Raw genomic sequence first — 20,267 nt, forward strand, 5'->3', positions numbered from 1 at the left:
AGGAAAGACAGGGGATAAGAGCTTGCACGGGGCAGTATGTATTTTACCTGGGACGGCAGAGGGCCGCCCCTCTGGCTTGCCACCGTGCCACCCATCATACAAGGTATAAAGTAAATCTGAAGAGATCCTTTGATGGCTGAGACTTTCTAAATGACCTTCTACATTTTCTTCCTTTCCAGGTTAACTCCTCTAAAGTTCTCGCAGACCTCGATGAAGAATTTGATTCCATCTACTCCGTACTGGACGAAATGAAGGAAAGCATGACCAACACCATAAAACAGGAGCAGGCGAGGAAAACTCAGGAGCTTCAGGTACGGGCGCCTTGTTGCTTAATGACATCAGTGTCTGTCATAGTGGGTGGTGGGTGGTGGGGTCAGGGGTCAGTCCAGCAATTTTTGTTCACACGCTTGTGGAGAATCCCAGCTTGGCCAGTCGTGCTCTCTTGTTTGTTTGCTGCTGGTTTTAACTCCCTCCGTGTTTCTGTGTGGGCTGGTGGTGGAGTTGAGCTGAAAAGGGAACTTGCTGTATAATTTTAATGGGTGGGGGGCTTATTGCCTGTATCATTCTCACATGATAAGACGTTATTGAGGTCTGCAGCGTGGGCTGCTCAGGCTCCGGGTGGGAGTACAGTAAGTGCACATGGTGGCGTGGAGGAGCAGCCTCGGGGTGTTGATGGAGGACCGTGTGGTTCAGCTAATTACTTCCGTAGTGCTCTGGGGTTTGCAGTGAAGGTATCTGCACCCACGGGGATTAAACGGGGTACCTGAGATGAGAGAGAGGGGAGAGATCAGGTCGAAGAAGAAAGCCGAAGGGTCCGGATTTTAAAAGAGTAAGAAAGTAAAGAGGCAGGGTCATGATGGAGACGGTGCTGTTGTGTTCAGAAGTCAGTCGTTCGTGAAATGGCTCCAAGATGAGCATGTGGCCAGTGTTTGAGGGGCAGGTTGGTTACTTCTGAGCGTACCAGGAGCAGGGGGCGACCTACCACTCCGAGTGGACACTCAGAGCAGGGTGAGGAGTCGCTGGATTCTCGGCTGAATGGCAATTGTAACCCGAGCCACAATGGATGAATGGCTGCACCCCTCGATGGACGTCTCCTCACCCTGAGGAATCTGTAAATTTAGAGGAGAGGAGACATCAGTTTTGAAAGACAACACCAGAGGCTCGGGTTAGTTTTCATGAGACACATCCTGTGTGCTTTGAACTTACGAAACAAACAAAATGGCAATCCAAATCGAACAAGGTCCTAATACGGAAAACATAGAGGGGGTCAAAAGAGAGCAGCAAAACAAAAGGTCAGAAAATCCTCACCAAACCTCCCAGGAGCTTTGCAATGAACCATCAAGAACCATGGGAGACCCTCCATATTTATAAGATAAGATATAAGATATTTGGCTCTTGGGGAACCCCCCCCTCCCCACAAAACACAAGGAACATAACAACAGGCATTGGTAACAAGATAGATAATAAAAAAGATGGAGAAATGATACAGAGGTGACCCATAGAGTGCAGTGCAGATGGAACAAGTGGAGGAAGGTGTCAGGAGGGTCGTGTGATCGAAAGACTGAGATGAAGGTTCAAGGTGAGGATTTTAATACAGCAATGATGTATGAAGCTGAGACATAGGGGGTGGTGAAGGAAGTGCAGGAGAAGAAGTTGGATGTGGCAGAAATAAGAATGTGGAGATGGATGTGTGGCGTTACAAAAAAGGACAGAATAAGAAATGAGACAATCAAAGGTGGGAGAGAAATCTAAGAAAGTGCAGGAAAGGAGGTAGAAGTGTTGTGGACGTGTGATAAGGAGAGATGATGAAGATGTGGGAAAAGAGCGATGTGCATGGGAAACAGAAAGCAAGGGAATCCAACATGGAGGTGGATGGAGAAAGTAAAAGAAGAACTGAAGGACAAGGAGGTGCAGGACTGAGCTGTATGGTGTAGAAGTCAGGGGCATTCCAGCAGTCCCATCCTCAAAACGGACAGGCAGAGACTCGAGTTCTAGCACAGCACATGTTTCTTTACAGGTGGAGAAGTGCCTTTCAGATCACAGAGCACCAAATACACGTCCCCTCTGTCTCTCCTTTTCTTCTCCTTTCCACCTCCACAGTCAAGCTTCATCCCTCTTCCTCCCAAATCTGGCTCCCTGAGTGAGGTGGCTCCTTCTATGTCACACCTGGGAATGCTCCAGGTGGCTCAAGAGGATTAACTGGAATCACTCCCAGGTGAGATGGAAACCCAAAGTTGGGTTCTACAACTCCCCCTGGCGACCAACCACGGAAACCCAACAGGGCTGTGCCAAACTCCAACTCCCAGAATGCCTTGTGGGAATCTGTGGTGCCACAGCTGCCCAGGAGGGCTTCCCTCTAGCATCCTGGGGAAGGTAGTGTCTTGTGGATGCTCTCTCTCCCCGGGTCCTTCCATCCAAAGGGTAATGGCCGTGGCTGTCTCTCACAGAAGAGAAGGTTGATCAGGAACATTGACCCTACATAGAAGTAGAAAAAGAGGAAGAAGAAGAAGATCATTCTGATGACAAGGCGAAGGAGGTGGATAGGCCACGTGTTGAGGTGAGATGCAGCTTCCATCACCAAAAGTACTCTATATTGGAGTCTAGCACGCAGGAGAAGAAGAAGAACAATAAGAAGAAGATCATTCTGATGACAAGCCGAAGGAGGTGGATAGGCCATGTGCTGAGATGAGATGCAACTTCCATAACTAAAACTGGAGGCAGAAGAAGAAGAAGATCATTCACCACATGTTGAGGTGCTCTATATTGGAATGTAGCAGGCAGAAGAAGAAGATCATTCACCACGTGTTGAGGTGCTCCATATTGGAATGTAGCAGGCAGAAAAAGAAGAAGAAGAAGATCATTCCGATGATAAAGTGAAGGAGGTGTATAGGCCATGTGCTGAGGTGCGATGCAGCTTTCATCACCAAAACTGGAGGCAGAAGAACGTAAATAGCACAAAAATGGACAAAGGACAGAAGAAACATAACATTAACACCCAGGCCGTACAGAAACCCTGGCTGAAACATAACAACACTGTGATTGTGAGGAAATACGTTTGAAAAATGCCAAGCCCATCCTTCATTTTGCCAGTGTCTACCAAATTGTATTTGAATGCATTCTTGTTGTTCACATTAATGGAGAGGTGCAGGATGTTAATGGCGCTATACAATCAAACCAGGTATACAATCACGCCAGACTGGTGCATTTGTAAATGGAGAAGCCACTGAGCCAGTTTGTGTACACACCCGTGATTCCATTTCCAGTATCCCAGTTTGATCTTTCCACTGGCAGCACTTACTACAGACCCCCTCTGGCTTGCTCTTTTTCTCAGATTTTTTTTTTTTTTCCACATGTTCATCTAACTCAAATATGTGGCCTCCCACCGTGGGCCCTAATGTTTTCAGATGCCCACAGGAAGCTTTTGTATTCCCTCTGAGCCCCCCGGCTCAAATGGAACAGAGCATCAATGCCTTAAATGGCACAGATGCTTCCTGCAAACAGACATTTGTGTAATCCTTTTTTTCCCTTTAACTGGGACTCGAAAGAGTAAATGCAATTGCTTTCCGCTACGTGTGACAAGGGGTTAGGGGGGGTTGACCTTCCTGGTGTCATCAGTGCCAGCTGGCTCTTGATTCTGAAGTGAATAGCAATTGTCATCTTCTTCAGTGCCAATCATTTCATGATCACATCTTTCCTCCCCATCCATCCATCCATCCATTTTCCAATCTCTCTTAACATAATTTTTGACTGTAATTCTCTTTTACATTAAGATTTTTTTTTTCATCCAGTTACACACTGCCATTTTTTTATACAAAGTGGAATCATTTCTTTGATTTGAAGTGGCTGACTTGTTGGTCCCGTTACCTCATATCTTGTCGTTCTTCTTAAGTTTTCCGGATATTCCACTTTCCTCCCATTAACCATAGATGGAAACATTCCATTAAGTGGTATGTCTTGTTTTGAACTGTCATGCCATCCAGAGTTGAGTCCTGTCTTGTGCCAACTGTTGTCAAATCACACAAGGAACACAGATAAAGAGTTGGCGTCCCACCTTTAGTAACCCTGTATAATGTGACAGGATTCTTTGTGTAAATAAGCACACAATTAATTGGGCTACAAATTGCATGATGTTAGTCATATTATATCACCTTTGTTTAAAGCAGGGGTTCTTAACCGGGGGTATCGTATGGGAACCAAATGCTTGGGGTATGGGACTCGATCTCTGGGTACTGGTATTTATTTTATTTAATGTATTAATTTATACTTGGGTAGTACATGAATGGAATGCGATAGAATCTTCGAGAACATTCGACATTTCCCGGAACTGCTTGTATTTAATTTTACATACAGTATGTGTATTTACTACAACTTTAATTTTTATTTCATGTTCTCTTCCTAGCTATCCATATCTAAAGTACAGTAAATTCAAACTGTTGACGTATTTGGAAATCATGCTGGCAACTAATATAAGGAATGGTGACGATTATTTCGACAGTCAAGTAAAGGGGGTATGGGACCATATTGGACAATCCATTGGGGGTCTGGAGTCATCAAAAGGTTAAGAACCCCTGGTTTAAAGGAAGATCAAATCTTATACAGGGGGTCCTTGGTTTACGACGCAGTTCCGTTCCTACAACAGTGATGTAACCCGAATTTTGGTGTAAGTCGAAACACACCCTAGCCTAAGTCACTTACCTATCCTAATACATTTGCAAAATCATAATCTAGAACATAATAACACAACTAAGCCACAGAAAAAGGACATAAATATACTGTACTGTAGTAACAAAAAAAAAAATGAGTGTGAAAATTTAATTCCTTACCTTTATTCCTTCTGATCTCCTTACAATGTCTAATTTCACTTCCATCGTGATGGTTGCACCACCATCTGAAGACTCTGACTTTCATTTAGGAGCCATGATAAGGGCCAAAAAGTCGGCAAACAAAGCAACACAAACAGAACACTTCCTCCGCACGCAACCAAACTAGTTTGCCAACTCCCTCACTCAAACGCTGCGTACTACCAAACTAGTTCGCCCACGTAGTATGTAAGTACGACGCTAACGGCGTAAGCTGAAGTTTATATGGGAGTGAGTGTTGTAAACTCGAAACGTTGTATGTCGAGACGTTGTATCCTGAGGACCCCTTGTATATATATATATATATATATATATATTGTGATGGACAGCCGGGTCCCATGCCCGGCCGGGATGCCCCTGCTGCATATGTTCCGGGGGAGCCACCATGGACAGCTCAATACCTCCCCCGGGACGCTTGGTGGCAGCCTCCCTGGCCGATGTTGATTCCCCAGTCTCCCGCGTAGCTCTGTGGGACATGTAGTCCTCCACAACCTGGATGGGAGCTGGGGTGACCGCTAGGGGGTGCTGCTGAGACTCAAGAACCCGGCTGGACGAGTCATCAGCTCCACCAGGAGGTCAAGCACCTGGAACACTTCCGGGTGGGCTATAAAACGGGCCAGCCTCCACCACTAAAGTGCCAGAATCGGGAGGAAGAGGACGAGGTTGCCTGGGAGGAGTGGTGGTGCAAGGTGGAGAGTTGTTGGTGTGTTTAAAGTACTTTTGGGACTGTGTTGTGGCTGGAGGGATTACGGGGAAGACGTGACCTCCAGCTGAAGAAAATAAAAGCCTGTGTGATTTTTACACGTGCCTCTGTGTCAGTCTGTGCCGGGTCGGGCGCTATATAGCGCCTTTCTCACTATATATATATATATATATATATATATATATATATATATATATATATATATATATATTCATTGTAACCACCAGGGGGCGCCACTGAGCCACAAAGGATAGACATAGTAAAATCCAACAAACTTTTAGGTTAAGTAAAAGACTTTTATTAACTCAATCACCTTTCCAAAATCACCCTTCCAAAGTCCAGTCGTAATACACACCAAATCAAACAAGTTCTTCCTCCCCATCGAGTGTTGCCTGCTGCCTCCCGACTAAACTGATGTGAGGTGGTGGGCTTGTTTTCAAGCTGGCTTCTATGTCTTTCTGGAAGCACTTCTGGGTCATATAGAAAGTAGGGAGGTCCCCCTACTGATAGTGCCCTCTAATGGCACCCAGGGACCCCAACAGGGTTGTCCTTCCGGACTGCAACTCCCAAGTACCCCTGTGGGTGTCCTGACTGGGCTCCTGTAAGAGGAATACTGCCACCTTTTGTATGGGGAGTGGAACTGCTCCCAAATTCCTGTTTTTACCGGTCCAGGCTACATATAAGTCATGCAGGGTACAAAGTTATTTCTTTATCCAGCCGGCCAGCCCATCTGTCCTTTTGTTTTGGCCTGCCATCAGGGTAAGAAACTGTCTTCCTTAACTGTCCTCTTCCGGCCAGGACTCCTGTTCTCCGCCTACATCACCTATGTGAAAACAGAGAAACCATTTCGTTAGATTAGATTTGATTTTGTGAAATTCTGGATTTTTGACCCCACTCTTGCTCAGTTTTTTTGACCACGTTTCTGGATCACCGTATTGGGACCTTGTGAGCGCTGGATTGCCTTTGTGTTTTTGTGCAGTTCCATTGCTTCTCGGGCTCATTGCATGGAAGGGCATTTTGTGAAGAATAAATCTTTTATCTTTGAGGCCCACTTGTATCTAGCCGGGTTTTTTTTTGTCAGTGTTTTCGCCCTCTAGTGGACATTATTGGGAGGGCTGTTTGGGCCTTACCTGCTTTGGAACTTCTCAGATTACGACAGGAATGAGAGGCGGTAATGAGAATCAGTCAGGGAGGGGCCCCATAGTAAAAATGAACCAATCAGAGCGTGAATAGATTCTCCATTCTCGCCCATCTGTATGGTTGGCGTTTTTAAAAGAGTAAGTCTCTGGAGACCATTTTTAAAAGTCTCAGTTTTTCAAGTGTTCAAAACACCGGTGAGGTGTGGACAAAAGGTGAAAAACTGACACTAATGTCTGAATTTTGGAACAAAAATAGAGTCGTGTGGACGTCGCCTGAAGGGTACAATAAGCATTTGTCCATTTCAGTGAGATAAGGACACTGGGGTAGAGCTGCATGGGTCAGAACTGACCCCAGAAGTAAACCCAGGAGATGAACCCCCCATGTGCAGTTTAAAGATTGGGGTGGTGATCTGGTGCAAAGGCTCAATGGTAGGGTGGGACAAGCCAAAGGTGAAAGTATAAGGAATTGGGCATCTGGGGGGAGTAGAGGGGTTGGAAAGTGGGGATTCTCTTCCACCTCATATGGCGTACTATCACCTCGTTGTAGTGTACTGTATCTCTCTTAACTTGTTTCGGCTCACTCTTACTCTTTTCTTCTGCTGCCTGCGTTAATACGTTTGTTTCTGCTTTCTCTCCAAAAAACTTTATGTCATGAAATAGATGAAGATGCCAGGGCAGCGTGACTCAGCATGGCGCTTAGCCAGAGCTGGGGTCTCAGAGGACGTACAGTGAGGCTACACTCTGATGAGATCAGTTGTTTGCTCCCGTTAATATGAGAAGGCCTGAAGAGCTGGCATGTTCGATGAGAAGCTTGGTGGTGGGGCGTGGGGGGGCAGGACAGGCAAGCAGCTCGATTGACTAATTATAGACGGTGTCGCTTCCCGCTGGCGACATGGAGCAGGCTGCAGCTAATTGCTAGGGACACTAATGAAGATTACTGGTTCTGCTCTATGATGTCACACAACTCCTTATGCTTTCGGTACATGTGATGCCATCTGGTTGAACACAGAAAAATGGTGTCCTGTCAGGTCCTCCATTCAATCCTCTCAAATGCGCTTATTTGCACCGTAACAGGTTGGCACTTTTCCCACTGCAGGTCAGTTCCCTCTGTGATCAGGGGCACCAAAAAAGTTCACACAGTTTCTTCTTCTTCCACAATCAAGTCCTACGGTTATGGAAGTCTGCTGTCCATTGTAGATTGTCAGAAAGCCCCCTGAGCTTGATAAAGAGGTTGGCACCCTCTGACCAATAATGGGTTCTCAGTGCCAGCAGATGAGGGCATATCTAGGGTATGTGTTCAGGGGTCTGTTTTTCCAAATTCACCTCTTGCTGATTCTGTGAGACCCCACCTCATGAGGTGTTTATTGTGGTAGCAGTGCCTAGTTCTGAAATTCAAGATGGAGGTCTTGTCTCCTCCTGCGTAGCTTATTGAGGATTGTCGTGCTATGGGGCAGATCCTATTTTGAAGTCATGATAGATAGATAGATAGATAGATAGATAGATAGATAGATAGATAGATAGATAGATAGATAGATAGATAGATAGATAGATAGATAGATAGATAGATAGATAGATAGATAGATAGATAGATAGATAGATAGATAGATAGATCTATCTAAAGGCGCTATATAGGCGTCGACCCGACATAGACTGACAACTGAGGCACAGGTAAAATAAACAAAAAGATTTTATTTTTGTCTACAGCCGTGGGGCATATCTTTCTCCTCCACTTCTCCCAGGAAGCTTTGTCTTTGTTGCTGTTGTTGTTGTTGTTGTCATCGTCCTCCTCCTCCTCCTCCTCCTCCCAACTCTGGCACCCTCAGTAGTGGCCGCAGGCTCCTTTTTTAGCCCTCCCAGAAGTACTCCAGGTGGTAATTGGCTTAATTAGGCTACACTTCCAGCCCACAGAGGCTTGTTAAGCCGTGCAGCTCCTCCGGGTGGTGGCCAAGGAGCCCAACAGGTCTGAGCCCTGAAGTCCCATACCTGTGGCCCCGATCAACCCAGGATAGCTGCCACCATGCGTTCCGGAGGACGGAGTGTGCATCCCATGGCTGCTCCCCTGGTCCCAGTGTCAAGGGGGCGTCCCGGCTGGGCATGGGTCCCAGCCATCTGCCACAACAGATAGATAGATTTTAGCATAGTTGGCAGGGTAGATAGATAGATAGATAGATAGATAGATAGATAGATAGATAGATAGATAGATAGATAGATAGATATGAAAGGCACTATATAATAGATAGATAGATATGAAAGGCACAATATAATAGATAGATAGATAGATAGATAGATAGATATGAAAGGCACTATATAATACATAGATAGATAGATATGAAAGGCACTATATAATAGATAGATAGATAGATAGATATGAAAGGCACTATATAATACATAGATAGATAGATATGAAAGGCACTATATAATACAGAGATAGATAGATATGAAAGGCACTATATAATAGATAGATAGATAGATATCAAAGGCACTATATAATAGATAGATAGATAGATAGACATGAATGGCACTATGAAAGGCACTTTTCTGACAAAAACTTGTGGCTGCATTTGTCCAAAGATTTCTAAGGTTCTTAAGCTTTAGCGTACTTCATAGAACAATTCAGGCAATAGTGTCCATAATAAATAAATAATAATAATGAACTAATAAATAAATAAATCCACAATCCAAATATCTTCATTTTAATAATTTTAGTAAAGCAAAACAGTTCACACAAAAATAGAGAAAAATTCATATTACAAAGAAAGCTCTATTTAAGGCTCTGTCAGGCAGCATGTTATAGACTGTCAGATAAAGCAGAGGGCTCAAGATACTCTGGAAATGTGAAACAGTACTGGTGTGAACCTCAGAGATAGATAACCAGTCTGTCTGTCTGTCAGATGTCTTGTGTTTTACACACCTTTCAGTAAAAAAAGGCCATGGGGGACGGAAATGAATCCACTAATTTGCCTTTGGTTGCTGTTTTAGGTATACTCCGCTTCTTGCCTTATTTCACCCATTTTGACCATTTTTATGATTCTTTTGTATATTAAAATAAAGCAAAGATTCTGCATTGGGCTTGTTTTTCAAGCCAGAGGTTTTACAGTGTTCCCCTGTTTTCTAATTTTTGGACAGTTAAGGTTTTATTAGACTGTGAATTCCTATTCCATCATTTTGAGGTTGTGCAGGCCAAAGCCTGCTTCTGGAGTTTGGAGTCTGGCTGCCTGCAGTGTGGCCTGTTGCTGAGGCTGGTCAATGAAGTCCTGGTTAGGTTTCTATTTATTTTGAGGCCTGCTTACCTGTTTCTTTGCTATTTTCTACTGCTGCATTATAACAGCTAGCTCCTCAGGCTTTTCTGCTCACTCTTAAAGAGAGTTCCCAAGAGCACAGACTTAGAAGAGGGGGGAAAGCCGTCAAACCCTGGCTACAAATGAAAAGCTGAAATTGCAGAGTCTTTAAAAATAAAAAAAAAATGTACAAAACTACTCTGTGACACAACATAGGCTCTGAGGAGCACAAAGACAAAGGCAGTCCAACTCAAATTATGTCTAAATACACAAATCTGAAGAGTAGTTGGAAAGCAGAGCAGAGAGGTCAAAAATCCAGGAAATCGCAACCAAAAGCACAAGAACAATGATCACTGGAGAAACTCAAAACACCTTGAGATTATTCAATGAACCGCAAGGGACTGTTGGTTTTCCTAAGCCTTTGTAGTGTTGATGACAGTCCCTTGTGGTGATGGGAAGGTTTGAGACCACCCATAAAACACAAGGAACATCTCAGAAGACACACTGACATATAGAAACTAAATAATCAGCACCGTTAACATAAAAATTGACATAAATGAGACATTTGAACCCCAGCCACAGGGGATACCCTGGCTGAAACACAACACTCTCTATCTCTGTCACTCTCTCCCCTCAAGACAAGTAAGATCCCATCTATCAGAACTGGGAACCAGCTGTTAGCACTGGATGAACTTTCTCTCTGGCCTCCTGCCAGCCTCAGACGGCCTGTCTATGTCTCGGAGGGTCAGACATTCTTGCCATATATTGGATTACCTGCCTTCTGCTAGCAGGAAGCCACCAGCTCCAAGCTGTGCCCACATCCTGCTTTCTAGTGGCTTGAAACCTTCTGTGTGCCAATGTGCTGTCCAGATGTATCAAGTGATCAGCCATCAAGCTCTCTTAGGCTTTGTCAAGCTCACTCACATTGGGTCGGCTTATCTAACACACCCACCCACACACACACGCACGCCTATTTGGAATGTGACAGAAATTCAGTAGAAGAGCAGTGAAGGAAAACCCACACAGACCCAGGGAGAACCTATAATAATAATAATAATACACTTTATTTATAATGCACTTTATATTTGAAACAAATCTCAAAGTGCTACAAAATTAATTCGACCCGAAAGCTCTGATAAAAAGATACGTTTTAAGACCAGATTTAAAAGCATCAACAGTCTGTGGCGTCCTCAGATACTCAGGGAGAGCATTCCACAGTCTGGGTGCAGCTGAGCAAAAAGCTCGATCTCCCATGGTATGAAGTCTAGTCTTAGGAGTTTTCAAAAGATGTTCTGATGCAGAGCGGAGGTTGCGTGTGGACGTATGTAAGGAAATAAGTTCTTTGAGGTAGGGAGGGGCATCCCCATAAATGCACTGGTGGGTAAGAAGGGCAACCTTGTAATCAATTCTAAATGAAACAGGGAGCCAGTGAAGAGATTTAAGAATGGGCGTAATATGATCGTATTTACGCCCTCTCATCAGGATCCTAACAGCACTCTTCTGAATATACTGCAGCTTTTGAAGGGTTTTTCCAGTAGTCCCAATGAGAAGTGCATTGCAGAAGTCCAGCCTGGAGGAGACAAACGCATGGACTAACTTTTCTGCATCAGCAAACGTGAGTGCTGGACGCAGTTTTGCTATATTCCTGAGGTGAAAATAAGACGTTTTACACAGATGTTTGACATAAGCCTCATATGTCAAATGTGAGTCCATTTTAACCCCAAGGTTTATAACGGATGTTGACAATGGGATATCCTGACCAGAAAAGGTAATACTGGTGATGTTAGATGACCTAACCTGGTGTGGGGTGCCTACTAAAATAGCTTCAGTCTTAGAGCTGTTCAGCTGCAGGAAATTTTGCTTCATCCATGACTTTATCTCCTCAAAACAGATGGTCAAAGTGGATGATGGCAGAGTAGACGAGGAGGTTGAATTTATCCTGAGGTAGAGCTGAGTATCATCTGCATAGCAATGAAATAAAATACCATGCTGGCTGATGATACAGCCCAGGTGAAACATATACAATATAAATAAAATGGGACCGAGCACAGAGCCCTGAGGAACACCACAGGTGACATTGTGTATAGCGGATTTAGCCTCTCCCAGGGCAACATGCTCCGTTCTTTCAGTAAGATAAGATGAGAACCAGTTGTAAACAGAGTCAGAGAGTCCAACAGTGTGTCGTAATCTGTGAAGCAGAATGTTGTGATCAACAGTATCAAGCTCCACACACAGACAGCATCTGAAGCCAAGGGCTCTGGAGCTTTGGACCAGCACTGTTCCACTGATTGTGTAAGATTCTACAGAGTATAATAGACAACTTGGATTGGATGGACATCCCAACCAGGTTGATTCGTGGAATCTTTCTTGGTCAGGGGGCCATTATAATGGATGGACAGGGTTGAGACTGCTTCCCAGGGCCAATGTGCTTTCCCAGTACACTGGGTGGTGACATCCCTCTGGTGTGCATCCCATTTGAACACCCACAGGGTAACATGGGAGTTGTAGTTTTGGTGGGGGGAACCCATGTTGGGCTCCACGGGTGCCCCTAGGGGGAGCTGTTGGAGGCAGACTCTATCAGGGAGAGGTTCCACCTGACCCAGAAGTGCTTCTGGAATGAAATGTAATATCACTGGAAGTACTGGTCAGGTATAAAAGAAACTGCCCTGCCTCACTAGGGGAGTCAGAAACAGGAGAGTAGGCTGATGAAGCCCACCCAGGTGGAGTGGTGAAGTGGAGAGTCATATTGCTGGAACTGTGGAATACTTTAAGGTATTTGTGACTATAAGTCTCTTTATTGGAATATGAAGCTGCTTCTGTGCTGTTGTGTCTGGGTTAGGGGTGCTGCGGCACCCCCTAGTGGTTCATAAGTGGGAGAAATACGTTTTCAACACATCAACAGTATTCCCATTAAACACATTTCCAGAACAGCTACGTTAGACCAAGCCTTGATATCCAATCATAAATAAAAGGACAAGCGTCTGTGTATCTGCTGTGTCTCGATTATGTGCTATTTGGCGAGGGATTCATAAAAGCAGAGCTAATGTTTGTGATGCGCCATCTGTTGGAATGAAAAATACAGTGCATTTTATTACTACAGGCATTACAAAGTACATTCCAATAGATGGACCAACAATTAGGTCTATATTTATTATTTAGATTTCAGTCCACGGGTAGCACAGTTAATTAATTCACTAAACGACATAACCAAAGAAATCGTAGCATTCCAATCCATGAAAAAAGTGATGTGCAATAAAGCGGAACGACACCGAAAAAAGTATTGAACATGCCAGCTGCAATTTACTTATTACTTTTTTTGCAGTTGCCAGTTTCAAGGCTCTTCCTGTACAAACAAATGAGTCTCTCACAATGTTTAGTGTTCTTCTTTAAATCTTGGGAGATTCTGAGGGTCTCACGGATGAATCTTGATCTTTAGTTCTTTCCACAAATGTTCTGGCACCTTTCTTATTTTCATCTGGAACCACTTTGCAGAATGTTCAGGATGTTTATCCTGCCGGAAGGTCCACCTGCACCTCATCCTCATTGTTCTGATTCTTCTAAAGAATTTCCCGGTACTTGACTCTATTTTTTATCATTATCTTGTTGTAGGATGAAGCGACATTCACTGAGTTTGGAGGTCCTGGCTGGAACTTGAGCAGATCAGTTGTTTCTGCACACCTCAGAATTCATTGTGCCATCAGCAGTTCCATCATCAATGAAGAAAAGTGTACCAGGACCTGTGGCAGCCATACATGCCCACGCCATAACACCCCCAGCACCATGTTTAACAAATGAGGTGGTCTGCTTTGGATGTCGGCCAGTTCCTTTACGTCTCCATACCTTGCTCTTTGCCATCACCCTGATGAGGTTCACCTTTGTCTTGTCTGTCCATAAGACCTTTTCCCAGAATTCTGCAGGCTCTTATTTCACAAACTGTAATCTGGCCATCCTGTTTTTGTGGCCTGCATCTTGCAGTGTGTCCTCCTCTGTGTTTCTGTTCATGGAGTCTTCTGCTGATTGTGGTCTCTGACACACACACACATCAGCACCCTGAAGACTGTTTCTGGTCTGTCAGACAGGTGTTGGGGGGCTTTTTCATGACCATAGTGAGGATTCTTCTGTCCTCAGCAGTGTAGGTCTTCCTTGGCCTACCAGTCCCTTTGTGATTACTGAGTGTGTTTCTTCTTCATGATATTCCAGACAGTTCATTTCGGTCATCCTAAAGTTTTCCCGATGACTCCAATGGTTTTATTCTCATTTTTTCAGCCTCATAAGGGCTTCTTTGACTTTCATTGGCACAGCTCCTGTCCTCATGTTGAACAATGGCAGCTACAGACTCCAAAGGGTAGAAGCGAGCCGAGGTGTCTTATGAAGCCATGAAACACACCTGAGGACTCAAAGACACCTGTGACACCAATGGACCCAAACATTATGGTGCCCTGAAATGGGGAGGGGCCGTGTAGAAAAGGTTGTGTGACCAAAACGTCTGCAAACCCCCTTAAATGAAAGTCTGCAGTGTGCACGTTAATCACGATGTCTGAATTGTGTGATTTGTAATTTTAAACTGTGGAGCAGAGGGGGAGAACAAGGAGAAATGTGTCTTTGTCCCAAAAATTATGGAGGCTACTGTATGTTTAATATGAAAAAAATTGGAAGTGAGCGTCAGTAGGTGCCCTCGGAAACAAGTTACCCAAACCCTTCTCCAACATTTTAGTGAATATTTTCCACTCTGATGCTGATCTTTCTGATCATATAATAGGTCATTTGGATAGCAACTGACGAGAAGAAGAATTAATTGCAGAATTACGATATTTGAGGATTCCTCTAGAGTGCCTCTTTCTCTCGCGCGATTTGGCTCAAAAACTAATCAGCACTTCGTCATCTCATAACAGGCTTAGGTTTCGAGTTTGGTATTTTTCCGTTCAGCCATTTAGCTGAAAAAACGGACACACAGACTCACCCATCATTGAGGTATTGACGTTTTCGGTGTCAGGGGATCCAAAAATGTCGATCAGTCGAAAACCGGAGGTCAAAATTTTGGACGAATCAAAAGCTTTCACTCCTCCCCCATAGAAAATAGGTTATGGTTTAGTAAAGTAAAAATGTTTATTACCTCCACTTTCTAAACCAACGGTCCCCCAACAGTGGCTGCAGGTTTTCATTCTAACCCTTTTGTAGCTGCAGGAGTGTAAGGCGAGTTCAAGCACGGGTACAACATGTGCCGAAAGAAATCTATCAGTCCAAAAGTTTGTTTCAAAATATTTAGTGAAAATTCAAAGCAAATAATCCACATAAGAATAAAGAAAAAAGGTTGTTATGCCCATAGAACAAAAGGCAAAAAATTACAAAAAATTTATCTTCTCTAAACTTAACGTTTCTTGTCAAACTTTAGTTGTTTCTACGCTTAAAGATGCTTTACTTATTCTTCTGTGCGCTTTAAACGTACGGCGCTGCACATTCAATAAAGTATGTTGTCTTTCATGTTACTTGGCACTTAGGGCCCGGTTTAAACCCGTGTGCCCTCTGCGCCTTACACCTGGCAAGGCTGATCACTAACTGAGTATAATGTGTAGTCAGAGAGGCTAGAAATAGTTAGAATATACCAATTCTATTCAACTTATAGGGGTTGTAGGAACCTCCCATAGACTATGCACTAATATTTAGGCAAACATTTATATAACATTTAGGGCAGCAGTAGCTCAGTCGGTAGAGCGGGTTGTCCAGCAATCGGAGGGTCGCAGGTTCCAGCATGAGAATGTAGCTGTTGTGTCCTTGGGCAAGACACTTAACCTACCTTGCCTGCTGGTGGTGGTCGGAAGGATTGGTGGCGCCAGTGTTCGGCAGCCTCACTTCTGTCAGTGTGCCCCAGGGCAGCTGTGGCTACATAGTAGCTTATCATCACCAGCGTATGAATGTGTGTGTGAATGGGTGAATGACTGTTGTGTTGTAAAGCGCCTAGGGGGGTTCTTGAACTCTAGTTAGGCGCTATATCAAATACAGGCCATTTACCATTTTACCATTTACCATAACTTAAATAACATGCAGGCAGCACGGTGGTGCAGTGGTAGCGCTGCTGCCTCGCAGTTAGGAGACCCGGGTTTGCTTCCCGGATCCTCCCTGTGTGGAGTTTGCATGTTCTCCCCGTGTCTGCGTGGGTTTCCTCCCACAGTCCAAAGACATGCAGGTTAGGTACATTGGCGATCCTAAATTGTGTGTGTATGTGTGCGCCCTGTGGTGGGCTGGCACTCTGCCCGGGGTTTGTTCCTGCCTTGCACCCTGTGTTGGCTGGGATTGACTCCAACAGACCCCTGTGACCCTGTGTTAGGATATAGCAGGTTGAAAAATGACTGACTGACTAAATAAAAGCAAATGGCACCTTATCCTAATTACTGCATGGTTTTTGCACCTAATTAACTACTTTTTCCTTAATAAGCAGCCAAACAATAATGAGACTACGGTGGGGTTGGCACCCTGCCCGTGGTTTGTTTCCTGCCTTGCGCCCCTGTGTTGGCTGGGATTGGCTCCAGCAGACCCCCGTGACCCTCTAGTTAGGATATAGCGGGTTGGATAATGGATGGATGGATGGACAATAATGAGATACAAAAATGAACCAGAACATGGCCAACATTGTCGATCATCCATCCATTATCCAACCCGCTATATCCTAGCCACAGGGGTCTGCTGGAGCCAATCCCAGCCAACAAACCCCAGGCAGGGCTTCAGCCCACTGCAGGGCACACACACACATACAGACACAATGGAAAATTTAGAATCGCCAATGTACCTAACCTGCATGTCTTTGGACTGTGGGAGGAAACCCACGCAGACACGGGGAGAACATGCAGGAAGGACCCGGGAAGCGAACCCAGGTCTCCTAAGTGCGAGGCAGCAGCGCTACCCACTGCACCACCCATTGTCGATCATATAATATCTAAAAATAAAGAAAGGTGAAGGTCTCAGGAATGTTGATCTCCTCAGGTCCCCAGACACATTTTAACAGAGCTCTTAGAAAAGAGAAAATCAACAATTTCTGAAGTGTCCGCTATTACACAATGAGGGCAGCAACAAGCCATGCAATTTAATTCACAACAAGAATCGGCGCCTAATTAAGCAACTGGTTGGAGTTTGAGGTCCTGACTTAGTTGGTCTTCTGTTGGCTCACTCACTTCACATTTCATTTCTGTTTGGGTGCTTTCATTGATGGAAATTCAGAGAAACGATGAAAAAATTCAGGGGAACAAATCTTAAAAAACTAGTCCATTAAAATTAAAGGAGTTAATTAGAAGCAAAAACATGTCACCAATTAAGAAAAGGGTTAGAATGAAAACTGGCAGCCACTGGGGCCCTCCAGGACTGGAGTTGGGGACCCCTGGACTGTAAACCGAAAGCACTGACGATGAAATCACCTGTGTATAGCGCGCGTGCCCCTGTACCAAAATTTACATGTTTTTTTTTTTTTTTTTGCAGAACCAGCTGACGCAGAGCGCCAATGCCTTGGAGAGCTCCGAGGAGCTCATAGAGTTTGCCAACGCCGCGTTGGACATCAAGGATGCAGACGAATTCACAAAGGTACAGAGTGGGTGCTTGGCAGGCTTGCTTTGTGAATGCGAAAATCCTGGCATCTTATTTTCCTTTCGCTTTATTATTTGTGTGTGTGTGTGTGTGTGTACTTCACTAACACTTACCTAATATGACAGAGTATTAAGAGAACTTAAGATTGTTTTGAGGGAACTGTCATGTATGCTTTTATCGCCGTCCTTGGGGGCAATAATACACGTGAGCAAAAGCTGAAAGACCCCCCCACCCCAGACAAACGTGATACACTGGATGTGCGTTAAGCCATATTTTGGTGACCAGGATGAGGAGGATAAAAACCAGGAGATAACATAAAAAAGGAGCAGGCAGAAGTGAGATCAGGAGATAAACATGGGCCGGGATATAATCAGAAGTAATCAGAGAAATGGGTCTTCAGAACCAAAAAGAAAGAAATAGGCATAAAGCACATCCCTAAACTGGTAAATAATCTTATAGACTGTGTGATGCCCAGGGCGTGTACAGCCGCTCTACCCGCTACACAAACGGGCAGGACACCAATTGCCACACGGCACACAGTTTATTTACAGTTCAGCACCGTGCCCAAATCGCCAACACAACACAGTCCCTCTTGCCACCAGTCCTTCCATCTTCACTCCTCCTCTTCAGGTTTTGTCCTGTTCCTCCCGACTCTGGTCGTTCACTTCACTGTTTTATCGGCCACCCTGAAGGACTCCAGGTGCCCAACCAGCTTCTTCCTGTCACAGTTCCAGGTGTAGCGGATGTGCGGCTAAATAGGGCCCTGAAAGTGGCCATGCGCCCCCTGGCGGCAGCCACGAGCCCCAGCAGGTTTGACCTCCCATGCTCATAACCCATGGCTCCTCTGAAAACCAAGTTGGGGGGCTGCCCTCTGTCAGTCCGGAGGAGAAACTCTCCTGGAAATACTCTCTCCCCTTGTCCTTCCATACTCCGGGTGTCCACCAGAACTTTTAAAGTCTTCAGACCCCTTCACCTTCTGCACACTTTATTGTGTTATCGATTTCATTTTAATGGATACATTTTCCATGTTTGCCCATCAATCTACGGTCAATAACCCACAATGACAAAGTGACAGCATGTCTTCATCACCACCAGGAACTTCCCTCTGTCCAATAAATTTGGAGGGTCTTCTGCAGCACCTGACGGCACATGGTGACTGAGCTAGGGAATTGGTGAGCATCCTTGTGTTTATTGTGATTTTTGTGAATTATTGGATCTCTCGTTTTACGACTTTGTGCTCTGTTTTTTTTTTTTACCTTGCTTTTAGGATTCTGTATTGAAACTTTGTTCAGCTTGGATTGCCTTTATTTCAGGCAATTTCACTTTGCCTTTGTGCTCCACAAGCCAAAGATGGGATCTCCTTAATATCTTTGTGGTTTCTCCTTATCTACAATGAGATCGGAAAGAAATAAAATGGGGTCAGATTTTTCGCCTGAGACAAAATACTCCGGTGGTCTCACAAGTGTCACCTCTTTGAGTTTCAGCAGAGATCCCTGCAAAGTCACACAAGGAGCTCAAATTTTCTAAACGATGTCTTTACATTGTTTTACAATTTGAAAGTCTTTGCATTGTGTGCTCAGTAATAGATAGTGACATGTATGGTGAGCTGTTTGTGGTAATAAAACACTTTACTACGATTACACAACTGTGGTTCTCATGTCTGAATGATACGATTAGATTCTCTAATTTATATTGCTGTGCTCCAAATACACTCATTCTAGAAGAAAAGGGTGGCATAGTTTTTAAGACTTTAAACCGTGAAACTGTGCATTCAAATCCCACTTCTGACACCATGTGGCTGCCCGTGCTCCAATTGGAAAAAAACAAAAGAAATGTCACCAATCATATTTCAAATGTTGTAAGTCGCCTTGGATAAAGGCGTCAGTCCAATAATAAGTCAAGGATATGGAGTCTTGAATGAGGGTGAAACAAATTTTTAGCATAGTTGGCAGGATTAGATAGATAGATAGATAGATAGATAGATAGATAGATAGATAGATAGATAGATAGATATGAAAGGCACTATATAATAGATAGATAGATAGATAGATAGATAGATAGATAGATAGATAGATAGATAGATAGATATGAAAGGCACTATATAATAGATAGATATGAAAGGCACTATATAATAGATAGATAGATAGATAGACAGATAGATAGATATGAAAGGCACTATATAATAGATAAATAGATAGATAGATATGAAAAGCACTATATAATAGATAGATAGATAGATAGATAGACAGATATGAAAGGCACTATATAATAGATAGATAGATATGAAAGGCACTATATAATGGATAGATGGATAGATAGATATAAAAGGCACTATATAATAGATAGACAGATATGAAAGGCACTATATAATAGATAGATAGATAGATAGATAGATAGATAGATAGATAGATAGATAGATAGATAGATAGATGTGAAAGGCACTATATGATAGATAGATAGATAGATAGATAGATAGATAGATAGATAGATAGATAGATAGATAGATAGATAGATAGATAGATAGATACTTTATTAATCCCCAAGGGGAAATTCACATAGTCCAGCAGCAGCATACTGATACAAAAAACAATATTAAATTAAAGAGTAATAAAAATGCATGTAAAAGCAGACAATAACTTTAAATAATGTTAGCATTTACTCGCCCGGGTGGAATTGAAGAGTCCCATAGTGTGGGGGAGGAACGATCTCCTCACAA

General features: G+C 43.8%; 1 protein-coding gene across 4 annotated transcripts in view; it reads left to right on the top strand.

Moving 5' to 3' along the window:
• Positions 1–20,267, top strand: part of fsd1l (fibronectin type III and SPRY domain containing 1-like) — a 137,042-nt gene that overhangs the window by 42,257 nt on the left and 74,518 nt on the right. For all 4 annotated transcript variants that reach the window (XM_039759706.1, XM_039759709.1, XM_039759710.1 and 1 more), the window contains exons 3-4: positions 180–311; positions 17,447–17,548. In XM_039759706.1, the coding sequence (XP_039615640.1) occupies positions 180–311; positions 17,447–17,548 (234 nt within the window). The remainder of the gene's footprint in view (positions 1–179; positions 312–17,446; positions 17,549–20,267) is intronic.

The sequence above is a fragment of the Polypterus senegalus genome, chromosome 7, assembly GCF_016835505.1.
Source record: "Polypterus senegalus isolate Bchr_013 chromosome 7, ASM1683550v1, whole genome shotgun sequence".
NCBI lineage: Eukaryota > Metazoa > Chordata > Cladistia > Polypteriformes > Polypteridae > Polypterus > Polypterus senegalus.